Here is a 19,398-nt window from a genome sequence, read left to right as displayed (position 1 = left end):
ATACTCACCCTCAGTCCATCCATGAGAAGCATCGCATGATTCATTCATTAATTTAATGGGTGCCGTCAGAATGAGAGTCCAAACAGCTGAACATCATAATAATCCACAAGACTTCAGTCCATCAATTAATTTCTTGTGAAAGGTGTGTTTTTTGGTTAAAAATAAATAAAAGAAAATAAAAAAATACACAGAATTTTAACTTTTAATTTGAAGACAATGACTTTTAACCATTGCTTATGGCCAAACAACAGTCAATAAGTTCTCCTGCCCTCTCACATTAAATTCCACTGACATTGGTTTATAACTATAACTCTTTTCCTACTTATAAACAGATCTTCATCTGTGCTCCTGGTTCAGATGTGAAAACTTATTCACGTATGGTTTGAAATTAAACGTGTTTTGCATTTGTCAGATTTTCACTTCGCAGTATGTTGACTGATATACTGAAGTCGTGTGGATTACTATTGAGACTTTTATCAACAGTTTGGGCTCTCGTTCTGATGGCACCCATTCGCTAAAACTCATCTATAAGGAAAATGCTAATTTCTCTGTTTCTGTCTTGTAAAAAAAAACTTAAAGAAAAAAAATTATAATACTTTCTCAAAGATTCTTGCCAACTTTGTCTGGAATGATTTGGTGTATTACAACACTCAACCACGTAACGGATATTGCACAAGACTACCAAAAGTGTAGAGATTTCCCAAGGCAGGTGTTGCTCTGTGTGTATAATTTTCCATATCCAAATCATTTCGGCGATCATCTCCCTTGTGTTTATTGGGTGTCACGTCCCTCAAAAGTACCCGAAACATCTCTGTATGTGGAACGAAAATGCTTTTAACATCTGTGCCACAGCATAAAGTTCTCAGTGTTTGTTTGGCCTCGGTGTTAATGTGCTTTCAGCGATGTGTCTTCACAAGCTGGGCCTTTTAGGGTGTTTTCACACCTGATCGACATTTGAGCTTTTCGTCGGATTATTCGTAGGTGGTATTTGTTATTGATGGTCTCAAGAAAGTCAAGGTTCAGGCAGAGGAAAAGTCTATGTAAAAAGGTGTCAAGGTAATCGAATGCGTTTCATTACAATAAGAAACAGCTTGGGAATTAGAACAGGTAACACAAAATTGTGAAGTAATGCTATTTTGAGCTTTTCAAGCCAAATGAAGCGGATAAAAATAGCCTTTTTCTGTGAAACACAAACTTTTTTTTTTTTTTAACAGGTCAACATTCTTCTGAACTCAGGATGTTCTGGCTCAGATTACATGTTATCACAAAGCGTTCAGGACATCCTGAAGAATATATAGCAGCAGTACAGATAGATCATATGTCATGTTAAGCTAAAGAAGGCATTCAAACATTTGTGTAGAATTACAAAAACGTGATGTAATGACACACTGAAAAGATTAAAGTCAATAACATGGCCTTTCAAGGAACTCAATATCTTTGAAGTGACGTGATGTTGCTGCATACAGCGTGGTTTAAATCAAGTGTAGCACTTTTTATTAACCGAATCCGTGGACATAAACACACCACAATATTTAAAAAAAGAAAACAATTTAATGCACATCTTGATCAGCACAGTACTATATGCCTTCAACATATGACTTTACTCTTTGTGTAGCTGATTTAATATAAATTTCTGTACAGTTCCTAAATTCTCTCAAACACCAAATCAGTCATAAACAAACAGAGGAGCAAAAAAGTAATAAATAGAATGTTCTTGAAGCACTGCAGAAAATGACAGAAATGATAGCAAAGATTGTCTCACAGAACCACAAAAAGCAGGACATACAAGATTACGTCGTCTTCACACATTCTGGACATTAATGTTATGGATATATTGATATGAGTCACGTGTGGGCTCGTGGTTTCTGACCTATTTAAATAGTGAGATAAATATATAGATATTTTTTTCTGTGCCATACATGTATAAATAAATAAATTTTTCTTTGTACACTTTCACATCAGTGACTAAACACAACAGAAATACCCAAAAAAGATCACGTATTGACATCGTGGTTACAAATACAGCTGCACAGCTCGTACTTGTTCGGACCTTCTGTACATTTCACAACTTTGGAAGAACTCCTTCACAACCTCTAAAAAAAGAGAAAATAAACTTTGCAAACATACTTTTCTGAATCAGTATCTTTGTGTTGTTTTCCAGTAAAAAAACTTAAACATCTTTAAAGCAAGATAAATGTACCTATTCAAACGAAATACTATTCTTTTTAATAGTTTTTTTTTTTTCAAGCAAATTCGTGTTTGAAACGCATTAAATACTTTACTGGTAAACAAGACTAAAACATTGACAAAGAAAATGATTTTCAGTGAATAAAGAAACAGAAACGAACACGGACACCAGTGTTGCTTCTCACAGATATAGAAAAATAAGCAAGGGCTCACCAACACAGAAATGACAACACTACTAGAAATGACTGAACTAATACTGAAAACGTACAACTCCGGCTGAAGGATGGCGGCCAACAAATCTGATACAGACACTGACCTTACCAAGAATAGTGAGTCTGGACATTTTTGTCTTTGAACAGAAGAAGGTATCTGAGTTATGTGCAAAGATGAAATGATAAGCCTTGAGCAGAGACTGTGTTTTTAGGCCTTCTCTGAGGCACGTTGGAGGAGCACACCGTGTATGCCGTACTTTGGAATATCGCATATGTCGCAGGGCATGGAGAATGCTTCATAGCTTTGGAATGCTGACTGCTCTCTGGAGGTCACAGACAAAAGTTGAAAGGGAAAAGTGATACAAATCAAACTATTACACGCAAAAACCACAAATAAGTATTACCATTGGTGTTTCAAAGCTGAAGTGTGACTAAGGTGAGCAAGTGATGTAATGTAAAATTTCTCCGAATCTGTTTAAATGAATTGGGTGAACTATTCCTTGATGTGGTCGCCAGGGAGTCTTGGATGGTTGCTAGATTGTCGCTTACTGGTCCAAGCCCAAAGAGATACGGCTCAGGTAGCTCCTTTAATTTAAGTCTACAGGGTTTTTCGCTCTTTTTTTTTTTTTTTTTCGCTTGCTGAGAGAAAATCAAGAATCTGGTCATCTAGAAAACTAACAGCACACCAGGTACTCGCACTTTCATTCGTGAAATCAAATTCGCTCAAGCAAACAGAGCAATGTTCACAGAGCCATAGCAGGTTTTTTTCTCCTTATAAAACTGCGAATGGCTTACACACAGTTGTGTATTAAAATGGGACCTGTTTAGAGGACACACTTCACCTTCAAAAAACAACCTGATAGATAGATATATCTAAACATAAAGGTCTGTTTTAAACCATTAGCCCGTAAAGAACAATTTTGGGTGCCCGGAAGATCCTTTCATTGAACAGTTCCTAAAAGAAACAGTTTTTCTTAACGTGATGAACATTTCAATTATCTGGTGAACACTTATAAAGAACCTTTTGTGAAATTGAAAGGTTCTGTGCAAGTTATATGTTTCTCATAGATGCCCATGAGGAACCTTTATTTTTAAGAGTGGATTTGCATCTAATGCCAATCAATGTAGTAAAATCGTGGCGCTACTTTCCGGAACTGATTAATTAATGATTTGTAAATAATATACATGACACTGGATTATGTTTCATGTGGCCTAAGAAAGGTATAAGTACGATTAGACATGGTTCCACTAGAATAAGGTTCCAACTAACACCTAATTCACTAGATACGTCACTAATTTAGCTCTTCAGGAGGGTAATATATTGTAATATTGTTATAATGTTGTATAGACTGCACCTCTGTCTCTAAATGGCCTTTTCATTAGTAGCCCCACAGGTTTGTATACGAAGTGAACATCTGAGCTGTTTACTATTAAAGTGCTATAAATAGTGAGGGAAAGGCTGATGGAGTGTGTCTGAGCAGTGCTGTGAAAGTCTTCAGGCCCATGAAGCTAAATCAGATCCCTCAGGTGACGCGATTCCACACGCACCAGCAAACAGATCTGTTCGACATAAATAGTAACCTCTGCCGCTCTCATTTCTGTCCACATCACATTCATCACTGTCTGAAGAGTTTTGCTATTCAGCATCCAGCTATTCTTAGTTTCTCTATTTTCATTACAAGGTTTGCTGGAATACATGAATCTGATTGGTCAATCGCAGCCAGACTGACTAAACATGTCTCTGAAAATCTCTGCGCCCTCTTTCTTCTGACATAATCAAATCATTTCAAATAAAATCAATATCCATCTCACATTTAAATGATAAGCAGCGGCCAAATAAGTGGAACAATGTATAATCAGATGGTCACTGTCTCAAAATAAACCCCTTAATGACCGTTTGACTGTACATTATCTCCTGATATTTTTTTGTACACTAATCTATTGTGCTTTTTTTTTGATGGGCCATTTTATGGGCTTTATACAATAAGTAACCACAGACAGAGACAACATTTTTAAATCATTTAAAAATCTGATTTTAGATATTTTAATCATTATTTGGGGTGCTACAATATGTAAAATCTACTATTCTAAAGTTTGAGGTCAGTGAGATTATTTTTAACGTTTTTGGAAGATGTTAAAAACTGTAAAAAAATAAATCAATTCTGAGCTCATTGATGAACAGGGGCTGCAAAGGAACAGCATTTTTTTTTATCAGCTATGTAATATGTTTTTTAAAAAAATTGCATCTTTACTGCATCTTGCTGAATAATATCTTACTGAGAATATACTATCTCACCTTTTCCTCAATTAGCGAAGAGTGCACAAAAAGGCAGTTTTGTGCACAAAATATGCATGAATAGCTAAAATCATGTTTCCTTATGCGCCTTGTGAGTTCAGCAGAGTGGATAGATGTCATGACATTTTGTACGCTCTTTCCAGCTCTCAGTTGCTGGCATCCTGATATTTACTACAATGTCAGAACAATCAGATCAGATTTCACTGCAAAATTACTTTGCACAGCCTAAAAATTAAAAAAACAAAAACAAAGCCTTAGTCCTAAACTTAGTAGCGACATTAAAACGAACCTTGTTTTTCAGTTTACTAGCAGCAGTGACACAAGCTTGGTCCTTAGTTTGTCAGATACACACACTGCTATATGGTAGATAGCAAACTTCACAATGCTAGTCATCCTATATATATACAACTAGATGTCTAACTCGTATATATGGTGCTACGGGACACGTACACGACAAGCATGACTGAATGTGGAATCTGCTGAAGCCTTTACAAATGATTCTCACACAAGTACGTCAGGAAGGTCAGAAGAGCACAGAGGCATAGATGAAGGTCCTGAGTCAGTTTTTTTTTTTTTTTTACAACCTTGCTCTCCCTATCAGATGTGATTGATTGGATGTATGAGCACAAAAGCTAAATCTGCTTTACTGTGCTGAGTCAGCAGTGAGCGGTCACAGGACTCGGTCATTGGCGGCTCATCTCGACGATGGTTATAACACATGGATGGATGTTAAATGGCCCTGTGTGAGGCATGCAGATCTCTCTTGACTGTAATGATATAGGAGCAGATTTAGCTGAGCCCAATTCTGTTGGGATTTGAATTGAAGAAGCTGGTCCTAGAAAACACAAAAGTGCACAATTCATCTATTTTTTCAAATGTACTTCCACACAGAACAGCTGTCCAGAGAAACTAGAGAAAAAAAATTATATATATGGTCCACAAATGACACAGTAGCTTCCCTGCTGTCCATAAATTTCTGCCCACACTAGTAGCAATGTAAATATTGAAATGCACCTTGCTTCATATAAAAAAACTGACATTTTAAAACAGGATTGCTCACTCTAAATGAAAACTGTCATCATTTACTCAACCCCATGATTTTCCGAACAAATTGTGAACGTAGCAGAACATTTGTGAACAGATCATAAAGAGTCTTTTCATTGAATCAGATGACCAAGTTAACAAGAGCAGTTCACAAATCAAACCGATTCAGTTCAACTCATTTATACATTTATCCGATTTGTTGCAGTCCTCAAGTGTATACTCATCCCGATCGCACAGCAATTCATATGAACATGTTTAACGAGTTGGCTAATTTGTATGACCTCAATCATACAAATGCATACATTTTTCATGAAATCGTATATACTTTCGACGAGTGGCCCGCACCTACACCTCACCACACCATTAAACCGTCACTGTGTCACTAGACAAAAGTGAGGTTGTACGAATTTATACAAATAAGCCACCTCGTTAAATACGTACAAATTGGTCATAACACTGTGTTGGCATTTTTTTATGCAGTTAAAAAAATTTAATGACTCAAACTTCTGAAGGGTGGTGTACATTCTTTAAAACGTCTTCCTTGTTTGCTGAATGAAACGCAGTCACGCGGCTAGATAAACATGAGGCTGAGTAAATGATGACCGAATTGTCATTTTTGGGTGAGCTATCCGTATAAGGCTCTTGGGCAACAAAACCACCAACAGCTTCCAGTCACGCGTGATTAGAATTAGACTTTTTTGAAAGAGTCTTCAGAATCCAACTTCTCAAGTATTTTGTACTATGATCATCTCGTAAAACGGCTAGATAAGTGGGAATTTATATGAACAGGAGAGCTGGAGTGCTTAATTGAAATACATTCAATCGCTTGGCTGAGGCTCCAAATGCAGGATAAAATCAAAATCCTTTCTTTGTTCTGTGATAAACCCCTTATTTAAAAGATTGTGTTATGTGTTTAGCATCGGAGCGTACCGTCTTCTACCTTAGCAGGCATGAGAGTCTTTCATGATGTTGTTCCCTTTCCTGTGAGCTTCCTTCCTCTTTTTCCCCAGGGTTTAGACATATCCTTGAGTCCCAGGATGCGAACCGGCTTAGAGAGCATTAACACATACCTTTCATCTTTGTAAAAACTGTTTACAATTTTCGCAGTGCATGATATACACGGCGACTGATGTACTCATCATATCAGTGCGAAACGTGTCCACGTTCAACGAGTTTGCTCATAGAAACTATTACTAGCTGCAACAACGTGGGCAATGAAGAGCAGCGAGTGAAGGGTGAGAAAAAAAAAATAAGGGTCACAAGCTGAACATCTCGGAGAAAACGCCACACATTTGTCCCCAATGTATCCAGTCAAACGATTCAATAACAATAATGAAAGTTCACATTAAGATCTGTCAAAGATACAGTTCGCTTTCCAATTGGAAAACTTCTTTTTTTCTTCTTCTCTGATTATGTTATTTTGTTTTAAAACTCCTAAGACTATTTGCACTATATGGCCAAAAGTTTGTGGATGCACAAAAATGTGATTTCTGAGCAATTAATTCTAAAACTATTGGCATTAATAAGGAGTTTATCCTCCTTAACAGCTTCCACTCTTCTGGGAAGGTTTCCAGTAGATGTTGGAATATGGATTTGATCCCATTCAGACACATGTATGGCTAGCACTCGCAATACTTTTGGCCATGTAGTGTATATTATATAGCATCTTACTCTGATAGTTAGGAATAATCTGAGCTCTCCGACGAAAGAAAACTCAAGAACAGGATGTGACATATATAACTCTGTCTATTGAATAAATACACTATGCCAGTATTTATCAACCTTTCTTTGTGTGTGTGTGTGTGTCAGGTTCCTCCCACGGTCTCCCATTGCTGTCTGAGACCACCGATGCTCTAATCTGTTTCTGAAGCAGTTTTTCCCCTCTGTGTTTGGCAGGTGGACCTCGTTATCTCTGTACATTTCCAGCCTTCATCTATGTTTCAGCTGAGGATCATACCCTGTTTGGCCCATAGCTGTTATCCCTGGGTTTTGCAGAGGATGTGGATGGTTAGAGGACGGAAAGAGCGGGAGCAGAAGAAACGGGGGTAGATGCTTCACTTCTGTTCTGGTCAGACGGCAGACGACTGCTTGATGCTGTGGAAACTGACCCGTGTTGGAGAGGTGGGTATAGACATGGCCCGTGCCACCCGCGCCCGAATGGAGTGCTTATCCTGCCAGCGATGCCACCGCTTACGAACGGCTGAGCGTACCTACGGACATAAAAAAGAGATTATTAATGATATAAAGACTTAAGTCAAGATTGGTGTTGGGTAATTGAGAATGAATGAATTAAGATGGTTATGATCGGCTGTGATTGGTCAGAATAAGAATCAAATGGTCAGAACAAGACTTAAAATGGCCTAAAACACAATCTGTAATAATAATTATTATTATTACTGTAATAATTGTTTTTATTTTTTTTTGTCAAACATGTCAACTGTCATGCTACTGGCGTTTGCACTACATTAACCCTATCAGATATAGTTGGCGAGAACTTGTAATAAATTACTGCACAATGTAGTTGTGTTATCTTTGTCCAAAAATATTTCATTTAAAAATATAAATATATTTCAGGAATACTGTTTCTAAAAAATTTAATATTTTGTCCCGTTGTCAGTAAAAAATGTTGGTAAGAAAACTAAAAATCAAAAAGAAAAACATCACACATCATGCGCATAATAATCACGCATGTAGCATCTCAACTCATTTTCATGGTGAAGAGTAATATTAACAAGATTAAAAATATTCTGCCTTTCTCATAGTGTGAGAGAGAAAGAGTGAGAACAGGTGTGTTCATGGGGGCGAACGTGTATGTGTGTTACCGGAAAAGAGGAAATAAATACATATTCGTGTGGGTACATGTGTGAACGACTGTGAGTGTGTGCATGAGGAGCCTATACGTCAGAGAAAAACACCTTCATTTACAGTAGACAGAGAGAAATATGGAGAAAGTGGATGAGTAAGAGAGTGGGTGGTGATACACATTATATTTAATACAGTGGAGTCAAAAAGACCACTTGTGAAAATGCTTTAATAATACTAATGCTAATGCTAATACTAATACTACTAACAACAAATCTTTCATTTTGATTTTGAATAAAAGGTAAATGAGAAATATGTATTATTAATATAATAATGTATATTTTTGTATTTAAAAATTCAATGCCAGATCTGAAGAGAGAGCGTTTATATTCTACATACAGTTTCCTGGGAGCTTGCACATATTTCACACTGGTCTGAGAGCTGTTTGGTTGCTTTGCTAATGGATCAGATCTGGATTTAGAGCGGCAGGACTGGTCAAAGGTCAGCAGTACAGCTCTGCTCCCAGCAAAAAACCCCATCCGAGCACAGAATCATTAACATTTAAATCGCACCAGTGTGATATACGCCACTAATGAAAAGCCACGTCGTTTGCATGCTCAGCGTTCTTTCATAGCAACCAGGGAGTTAGCAACCAAAATTATGGCATTTTCTTAAGCTGTGCTGTCAGCAAAGGTTGAAACTGTCCTGAAACTAAAAATGGCAAATACAGCTAAAATACAGACGAAATAACCAAACGCTTGTGGTCATATGAGAAAAACCTGAACCGCTTTAGACTGTAATTCGGAGGGGGCCCGTTTCACTGAATCAATGTGTAAGTCGGCTCTCAGAAAGACTGTAAAAGGCCCCACCCACTCTCTGCAAATCAATCAGATGAATGTCGGGGTAAACATTTAAACCTCTGTCTCCACCTCATTCCATACACTTTGTAGGGGGCCTGTCTTTGAAGCGGTCAATGGACAAATATTTGTCTGCGCTCCAGTGCTCTGTGGACAGCGTACAGATTCCACGTACCTTGCTCTCTCGCCAGATTAGGTTTTTGATTCAAAGTCACCAAAGCTTGTGTCAACAATGCTGTCTGCACTGAAATTTAAACCGGTAAACACTTCACAAGCCGCTGAAGCAGAAAAACATGTAAAACTTCCAAACAAGTTTAGAATTCAAATCGGTGTGATTCAAGCCAGGAGATGAAAGACGCTATATTGATCAGACATGTATCCATAATACAGTATACACAAGAACATACACATTCATATACATTATACATGCATTGCATATGTTTATATACACACACACACACATACACACGTGTGTACATGTATAATATATAAACATTCATTTTGCCATCAATTGTAATAATTCAGTCTGATGTTCATCTTGAAAAGTGGATGTTTTGGTAAGTGCTATGCCAAGTTTTTGTGCCATAGCGGTTTAGTGGAAAATAAAATTCAAGCCGCCTTTTTCGCGGTGCCTTTTTCTACCATATCCAATTAAAATGGCAAATTATATTAACTTTAACATTTTTGTTTGCCTACAATAATAATGTATTTAATTATCAAAGTTGCATTCAGAATATTCTTAACTTAAATCTTTTAATGGCCCCAGTTTAAAAAGACATGAAACAGAAGCTGTCAGCCTATGGCACAGTATGAACAGTTGCCCATGCCCATGAGGGTCAAAGGTTAGCCTCCACAGTAGATCCGAAGTGAACAGCAAAGCTCTGGTGCTGTATGTAATTAACCTTGGTGGTGGGTGTCAAGTGAGGGTTTCAGAAGATGAATCCGGAAGGTCAAACTCATGCCAAGCGATGAAAAATCAATCTAGAGAAGAAACTTCTGACTTTGCTCTAAGAGCTTGACTCTCTTTTTCTGTATTTCTCTAAAAGCGTAAACCCCCTTGGGTCAGTGACTGCTGACACTTAAAGCAATGTTTGAAATACAGCTTTCAGAGTATTTGCTGAAAATAATCCCCGACATTCACTTTTTTCTTTCAGCTCACACAAGCATGAAAGTCTAACTGTGCTTTCCTAAGTACATAATTTTAACTGAGGCAGTATAGACTGAGAGTATTTCAGGGCTGCTTACCTATATATATTTAATCATAAAAATGTACATATTTAGCATCACAATAACTCTCTTCAACATTCTTTTAAAATTATAAGAGACGTATAAGAGTTCACTGATTTGTTTGTCAAATTTATAAAACTTACTTTTTGGCGGATATAAATAAAGTAACAACGCTTTAAACAAGTTAGGCCTGGTTAAGTAAATGTTGTTATGCAGTTAATTATTAAAGTTATGCGTAAATTTCACTTATTCTCACGTGTTGTGACTAGAATCATGAATAAAATTTCAAGATTTTGTGAATAAATACAACTTTTGGCCATTTCTCTCTTACAATAACTTCAAAAGTCATGTGGTCTTATTCTGTGCTTTCACTGGAGCCTGAAAGTGTGCATAAACACACGTTTATTGCATGCTAAGAAAAATATCCCTATGTGTACAGTGTATACAGTGTACAAGTTTGCAACAACAATGATGACATTTTAATTTTCTTTTTTTTTGTATCCTTTTAAATAGCTTTCACTGGTAATCAGATTCAAAGAAACTGATGCAACACATTGAAAGAAAGTGAGCAAACCACCAATATGGCCGAAAGAAAGTGCTTTATTGCACTTCCAAGCCAGATCATTGTTGTCCTTTGACTTTCAGTAACCGGTGTTTGTTATTGCAGCTGTAATTTAGCACCAAAGACTTTTTAGTTCTGAACACATTTGTGAAGCTACGCTGCAGCCAAAAGCACCTTCTGAAGTATCGCGACGCCGATGACATTTATTTTTTTAGAGGTCATTACGGTGTCCCTTTCATATGTACCGGGAACAGATCAATGTTATCGCTTTGACATTAAGCAACACTGTAAGCTCCGCTTTGCTCGTGTATTCTGATATCTATCTGTGATTCAGGGTGACCTCAGATCAAGCCCCACACTTTCCTGCTTGCCTTGAACTTGTTCACTGGCCAAAATGACAAACAAATCAGCCCAGACGGATCCAATCCTGGATCTTTTTACAGCACCTGTAAGCGTGTTTGCTTAGGGGTACAACATGATGCTTAAGATGTGCTTGCGCTTGAGATCTGGGCACGACGCTGAAGAGGAACATTTTGGCTGGAAGTTCCCAAAGGTTTAATGTCCTTTTCAAAGGGCATGTAATACAAGCCAGATTTAGACCTCGCAGGAATGAATATTTTATGAGCGGAGTCGGTTTTTATAGTTATTGACTGCCAAAAGGGTGGTTTTGGGTTAATGGTGAGTTAGGAGGGTCTCGATGCGATTCTTTTTTTGGCCGGGTCTCACTGGACGGCCATGGCTGAAGAAATTGAATTGCCCAAATTACTCAGACTGTTTGCACTGCACTTCAAAGAACCAACCCATCACTTTAATAAAGCTGTGGGCATACTTGGGCAAAAAAGGGTGGAATCAGAAGAAGAAGCTTTCTTACCTCACTGTTCAAAAAGCAGTAGAACACTGACACAAAAAAGCCCTGTAAAGAGAACAAGAGGATGAGAAATGTAAATTACATTCACAAGAAAAAATGACAAACAAAATCAAACTGAATAAAAGTAATAAAAACAGGATTAACAACTCATTTGTATTCTCAAATGAAATGGGTTATTCAGTGTGACAAATGGAACAAATGGCAATGATTTCAAACTGCTATAATTATTAGCTGTCAATCATAAATGGATCATGATCAAATGCTGCTTGTGTTTGGGATACATTATTATACATTATGAGTGTCTCAAATAGCTGACGCGGCCAAAAGCAAAAGTCTCATTTCTGTGTAACCTTCAAAAGAGAAATCTGTGCCAATTACATCATTGCAGAATCAAAAAAACCCCAAAACTTTCTATAATAAGTCCAAAAAAAGGACTTCACATGATTTTGTAAAGAAGAAAAGCAGAATAGCTCCCTAACTGATGACTGGGATCTGATAATTCTAACCCTCTTGCCGAATCCCAAGAAAGGAATTTAAGTAAACCAATAAATTTAGTAATTTTTGCTGTCATTATGATTGCATAACATCCTCTTTTTTTCTGCCATGTTATTTTGTAGAAGAAACGGGTAAAGCTCTGATACTGCCCACAGTATAAACATTTTTTCTTATTTTGTTTCAACCCAACAAATTAATTGACTGTGTTTTATGAGGTAATGTATTCTTTACCTAACTGTGCGACAGTGGAATAGACACAAGTAGAACCACTGTGGACAGTATTGTTTATATTATCTATTATCCAAACTATTATCCTATAATCAAAAAATTTGTTTGCATTAAAGATGTTTTCCTAATGTGACCACCCTAAAATTCAATTTTCCCCACAGATGCGCTATCATTCCCGTGAGGAGTCGGACAGATGTGGGAGCAGATGAATTTGTGGAAAACATGGCTTCGACATGCGTGAGAGACCCCTGGGGCACGCTAGGAAGCAAATGGTGCAAAACAGGGGACAGAGTTGACCTTATGTGCTCCGGATGACATTGCAGACAGTGAGAAATGTATCATAAGAAAATTCAAACTAGGGTTTTCGAACGTGTAGGTGAGATTTAATAAAACCCTAAACCTCAATATGCACAATTAGTCGCGTCAACCGATTGTTTTATTTTTTCCTCTTCGAAAATAATAGCCTTTAGTGAATCAGCTTCTGGGGTGGATAAACCAACAGCTGCCGTACACTTTATCATGTGATGTTTCAGCACAAAATCTGCGTCTTACACACTATGCACCTGCAATCCAGTTTAAGTAAGCATTAAATGCACTTAAATAGCACTGCACCAAATTTAGATTCAGTCACTGTCATTATTTTTAATGCAAATTAGACTCAGTGCGTCTTATTCGCAAACATCAGCACTTTTTTTGTAAAAGGCAGCGTGTGCGAATAAACAACTCTATCAGCGGGTGCAGTTTATTCTTAGCGAATTAACAAAAACTGCGTTTACTCGCCTGAAAGGACTCTAGGAAAGAGTTGAAGTAAATGAAGACAATCTGTGAGATCTCATCCTCGCCTGGGTTGACGAAGAACAGCATGTATGTGATGCCCAGCAGCGGCAGAAGAACCAGTGTGGCCTTCACTGCTTTCCTGTGAGACACCAAACTCAAATCAACAAATGCTTTCAACTCATGTTTGATTTGTTAGGTATTAGCATGCACTGGCTGTTTATCCCTGTGGGGTCTGCCTGTGCCTCACCTGTACTGAATGGTCTCTGAGGTGGTGGAGGCCCTCAGTTTAGTCATCAGGATCCTCACAATGTTGAAGAGAAAAATGAAGTTAATCTAAAGATGGAGAGAGGAAGAGAGAAAGCGCACTTGAATGCCAGATATGAATTATCAATATGAAATTACAAACATAAATCATGGAAAATGCAATAAGACTTGCGAAAGGGGAAGCGCCAAACAAATAAAAAAATGCTAAATGACCTGCACACACCAAATCTCATGAAACATTTGTGTAATTGGGTAAAGAATTCAAACTATGCTGACTCACCAGCAGGACCAGGATCATGGGACCCTGGTAAATATAATCAGTGTAAATGCCGGCCCGTTTCCCAAACCAGCACCTGCATAGACAGGATTGTTATACACACACATCACGAAGCCCAGAAAACGATTATATATAATAGACCCCATTACTTCAGATACAGCGTGACTATTTATCATCGTAACAATATAAAGGGACTTTGAGATAATTGTTTATTATTCTAGCACAATGATTAAACAAGCAAGTCTAGTAATGCGGTTAAAAAAGATCCACTTGAAAAATATCCAAAAAGAAGCTTTTCTATATATAAAAACGAAACAAAGCAAGGAAGGGAAGGCAGCAAGTGTGTCCCTTGGGCAGATATGCACCAGATTTGTTAATCTTACAGTTTCAGTTGGGTACACGGCATAATCAAGACTGTCTCGGCTGAGCGTGTCAGTTCTACAGGAACAACAAGAGAGGAACATGTGGCGTTTGGGGATATGTCTGAATGGCAAACTGCTGTCGTTTGTGGAGCTCAACCAAAGACATGCACCGGTTCATCCAGGTAAAAATTAGCATGTTTTAGAAATGCTTTTCCGGTGCTGTCTACAACAGTGCTTGAATAGTTTATCACATGTTTAATGTGGTGTGGGTGATGCTTGCTTTGACCTCATGCATGTATTCTTTTCGAATGAGTCAGGCAACTATCTATCTATCTATCTATCTATCTATCTATCTATCTATCTATCTATCTATCTATCTATCTATCTATCTATCTATCTATCTATCTATCTATCTATCTATCTATCTATCTATCTATCTATCTATCTATCTATCTATCTATCTATCTGTCTGTCTGCCTGTCTATCTATTTGTCTGCTGTCTATCTATCTATCTATCTATCTATCTATCTATCTATCTATCTATCTATCTATCTATCTATCTATCTATCTATCTATCTATCTATCTATCTATCTATCTATCTATCTATCTATCTATCTATCTATCTATCTATCTATTTGTCTGCCTGTCTATCTATTTGTCTGCCTGTCTGTCTATCTATCTATCTTGTCTATCTATCTATCTAAGCAGAAGACAATAATTGTACTGTTGTTTTATCTCCACCTCGGTACAAATACTTCCTTATTTTACAATAAAATCATGTTTTATGCACTTAAGCCCAAAAGCCAAGTCTGGAAAAAGAATATTAAATACCCTCTTCCTCTATTGAATATGAATAAATTAACATTTCATATTCATTGTTTGTTTGTAAAGTTTCCCATCTTGAGACTTGATAAGTTAATGAGGGCTTTAGCAGAATATCTGCCTTAATCAGTCCTTTTAAAATGTTGAATAAAAGCGTGTGTTTGTTTATTTGTTTCTTTTCATACAGGAGACCTTGTACTATATCATGTCTTGACTATTGAACTCTAGGATGTTTACATCAATTTCGTGAGTAGCAGGCGTTAATTAGCCCAACTCAGCGCAAAACGCTCCTCTGGCTTTATCGTGAATCGATTGTTTAATGACCAGAGTGAGGGTAGATGACAGAGATAATTGGAGTTAATCTAACCTTTAATTGCTTGTATTGTAAATGAGGTGAGGCAGCCTGTGTGTTTAGAGTAAAATACAGGAATTATACAGAGATAAATAAAGACAGAAAATGGATGAAAGCGTCAGCATGGGAGAAACTCACTTTTCATTGTCATAGTACAGCTTGCCAATGGCCCAAGCGACGATGATGGGGAATGGAATACCTGCGGAAAAAAAAGCAGAGCAAATTTCCACCCACTCTGATTAGTTTGAAAAAATCAAAGACACTGTACAAACAGTATAATTGATACTGTTAAGGAACTGTGTGATAAATCCTCAGCAATGACTCATTTGCAATGCATTTTTAATGAGGAAAATCCAAGGCTTGTTTATTCGCATAATAATAATTTGCCCATGGTTCAGAAGAGAACCTGATCAAATTGCAGTCCTCATTAGTGTAATTATCTACTACTGTTACTGTGCCTCCTTTTCAAGTTATTAATTGACAGTAATTTAGTCACCGCTGTACTTTAAAGGCAACACAAAATCAGAAATTTGCATTCGCTTTCACAGTTTTTGCACTGTGTCCACTATAAAAAAATGTTTTATATGTTTTTAAAATACATACATGTGTGTGTGTTTATATATATATATATATATATATATATATATATATATATATATATATATATATATATAATACATATTATATATATCACAATTATGTATGTATATTTATAAAAGCTTAGTTATATTCCAGCAGCTGTTTTTTATTCACGATTAACGGTTCTGTGTCCTGCTCTGAGCAACCACTGTGAGCAACATAAACAATCAAGAAAACAGCATTAAAACTTATCCGTGTATTATGTATTTTGGCAAAATTAAATGCACTGTATGTATTAGTTTTATGTTTCAGGAATGATTTTATATGTTCATATGTCCATCAGTTTACACTGTAACAATGCTTTCAGTCTGTTTTAAAACTAAAAGACAGGAAAGATATATGATGTATGAGATGTGGTAGAGAAAATATCCTATATGGTTTTAAAAAATGATGCAGCGGATGATAAGCTATTCTTTTTATTTCAGCTCCATTAGATGAGAGGTGCTTTCAGAACATTTTCTTGCATTTGTTCCTATCAGGAACTATTTTTTAGTGGAAGGACTGCATTTAACGAACTTGCTTTAAAAACACATTGTATATAATTACATACATAATATTACATAAATGCATAATATGTGACCAATAAGGTACTTATTATGTTTGTAAAAAGTGATAAAATAAATAAAATAAATTAAAATAAAATATTTTTCGTGTTTCATAAATATTTAAGATATTTTAAGTTGGTATAAGCTATTCATGAATTTTTACACGTACAAAAAGAACGAAAACAAGTAATAAACGTGGAATAATTTTACATCAGCAATGTGACGTTCATGTCTGAATACATGTCTCAATACATGCACGTGCTGTAAGTCATAAAATTATTTCTAAATGCATGATTCAAAAACCATAATTTCCATAATTTCCATCACAGTGCATCATGGGATACTTACACCAGCCTATACAGATGAACATCCATTTCCTCAGTTTGTCGGTGGAGTATGTCAGTACTATGGCTGTGTGCAGATAGCAGCCCTCTCCAAACATCCAGAAGAAGTTGGTCACATGGAAATAATTATACGCTGCTGTGACCAGCCTGCACCAGATCTGAGAGCAATGAGAGAAAGAGAAATCCAGTTAGATATTTAGAAACTGTCCTAAATTTTGCCTGAGGAGCTCATCATGCCACTTCTTGTTAGCATTCTCTGTTTTAAAATGCTTTTATTTTAATAGCTTAGGGAAATGAACGCTTGGGCGTATTTGTGTTTGTGTGTGCGTGGAAGGGTTACTCTTTATGACTAAAGCCGAGTTCAAACACCAAGCAGGGGATAAAACCTTTTTACTCCAAGGGAAGGGACATTAAGGATGGGTAGATTGGGATGGGAGGTCTAAAACGAGGCCTCGGGATGGAACGGATTTAGATTAAAACATGATGAAAGCCAGTGGGTTATGGGCTTCTCATGAGAGGACTATCAGAAGCACAATACCTCTCAGGATGTAATACAGATGGTCAGTGTCGAAATGGAAGTCTTATTTCTGAATGTGAAATCTTTAAGCTGTGGTAGATCAAAAGTAATTTAATTGGATTTGAACTATTTCAATTTCAAAGGCAGTTTTTAAAGTTGGGATTTTTTTAGATAAGACAACAGTGTAAACACTAGTAGTAACTATGCTGAAAAATGTTAAAAATGTTTTTTCGTCCATTTCAACTAAAATTGTGACGTGATAAAAATAGGGTGAATAAACAATAACTGTGACTATATCAACATGCAATAGCACTGATGAAAAAATACGAGAAGAAAGTGTTTCTAAACTTCACCAAAAACAATAAATAAATAAAAAATAAGACAAAAATATTGGAGACTGTTAAACACGCGTCTTCTATGCCAGCTTTCATGTTTGTGGTTGCCACATCTCCAAATCTCCAAATCCCCTTTGTCGAAAAGATCAATTTTTTACCTGGTCTTTTATCCATTTTTTTACGCTGTCTGGCGACTTCAGTCTGTGTTCTGTCATGAGCCGCTTGTGCTACATTTATCACAACTATATTGTTTGTGAATGTGGTTTCTGGAATTAACCCAACAGAGAACCATTGTCGCTGTTCAGAATTACTAGAATTACGAATTTTACTGATGTACTTTTACATTTTTTTTCTTTGTTTTACCTGTTTTCATGTAGACAGTCTTTTATATTCAGAATAAATAGCCTACACCAAAATTATTTAATTCAAAAGAATCCTTATTGGTAGTAATCATTTTAGGTGTATAAATTAAATATCTTATATGAATAAATAGCAACGTACACAATAATAAACAATACTAATACCTGCAGTACTTTAAATAAATGTTGTTCTTTTGAACTTTCTATTAATCAAATAATCCTAAAAATGTATCCACTAAATTTGTTTCCACAAAAATATGAAGCAAATACAAGCGCTAAATATATAATCTGTAAAAGGAAGAATAAACACAAATATATACATTAATACATTTTGCATCTTTTTTACAGTTAGTAATAATATTTCACATTATTACAGTTTTTTTACAGTTATTTTACAGGGTTTTTTTTAGTATTAGATACATTTATACAAGATTTCTTTCAAAAAGAAAAAAAAATCAGTGAACGGTAGTGTGTATACTTAAAAAAAGTATAGATTTCTTAATCAAATAATCTAACAAAAAAACACACACACACAAAAACAAAAACATAAATGACAGATGTTAAAAAGACAGCATGAAAGAAACTGCAGCTGCTGGGAAAGCAGAGATGCTTCTGACATTTGCAGAGACATCCACATCAGAGGGGCTTGCGTGTGTGTGTGCGTGTGTGTGTGTGTGTGTGTCAGCCCTCTATTTAATCCTGTTTAATCCCAGCCGCCGCTCCTTTGTTTTGGCCATATTTCATCACTGTGCCCTGTCAAGTTGTTGTCTCAAGAGAAGATAAAAAATCTGTCACTCTCGACTCAAGATTGAAGATTACAGCTGTGAGTTATGACTGAAGTGGGAATTCAAGGGTCACAGAAAGATTATAAATTTTCAGACCTCTTGAGTTTTCTTTAAATCTGTAAGAGCAAGCAAAATCTCAGGCTAACACTTATCTCAGCCATATGGGCTTGAAAACTAATTAAGGTTTATTGTTTCCCAGCATCGATCAGTGAGCTAATAGTCCATAGACCATTACATGTGT

At 36.4% G+C, this 19,398-nt stretch overlaps 1 protein-coding gene across 4 annotated transcripts in view; it reads right to left on the bottom strand.

Moving 5' to 3' along the window:
* Positions 1-1,531: 1,531 nt before the first annotated feature.
* Positions 1,532-19,398, bottom strand: part of crhr1 (corticotropin releasing hormone receptor 1) — a 96,385-nt gene continuing 78,518 nt past the window's right edge. For 3 of the 4 annotated variants that reach the window (XM_043232034.1, XM_043232045.1, XM_043232050.1), the window contains 7 exons: positions 17,166-17,319; positions 15,772-15,832; positions 14,100-14,172; positions 13,803-13,888; positions 13,559-13,694; positions 12,059-12,100; positions 1,532-7,949 (listed from right to left, as the gene is read on the bottom strand). In XM_043232034.1, the coding sequence (XP_043087969.1) occupies positions 7,809-7,949; positions 12,059-12,100; positions 13,559-13,694; positions 13,803-13,888; positions 14,100-14,172; positions 15,772-15,832; positions 17,166-17,319 (693 nt within the window). In that variant the 3' untranslated portion in view covers positions 1,532-7,808. The remainder of the gene's footprint in view (positions 7,950-12,058; positions 12,101-13,558; positions 13,695-13,802; positions 13,889-14,099; positions 14,173-15,771; positions 15,833-17,165; positions 17,320-19,398) is intronic. The other variant, XR_006248723.1, reaches the window with a different exon arrangement.

The sequence above is a fragment of the Puntigrus tetrazona genome, chromosome 3 (assembly GCF_018831695.1).
Source record: "Puntigrus tetrazona isolate hp1 chromosome 3, ASM1883169v1, whole genome shotgun sequence".
In the NCBI taxonomy this organism is placed as follows: domain Eukaryota; kingdom Metazoa; phylum Chordata; class Actinopteri; order Cypriniformes; family Cyprinidae; genus Puntigrus; species Puntigrus tetrazona.
Note: the sequence above shows the minus strand (reverse complement) of the source record. Positions and strands in the feature narration are given on the sequence as shown.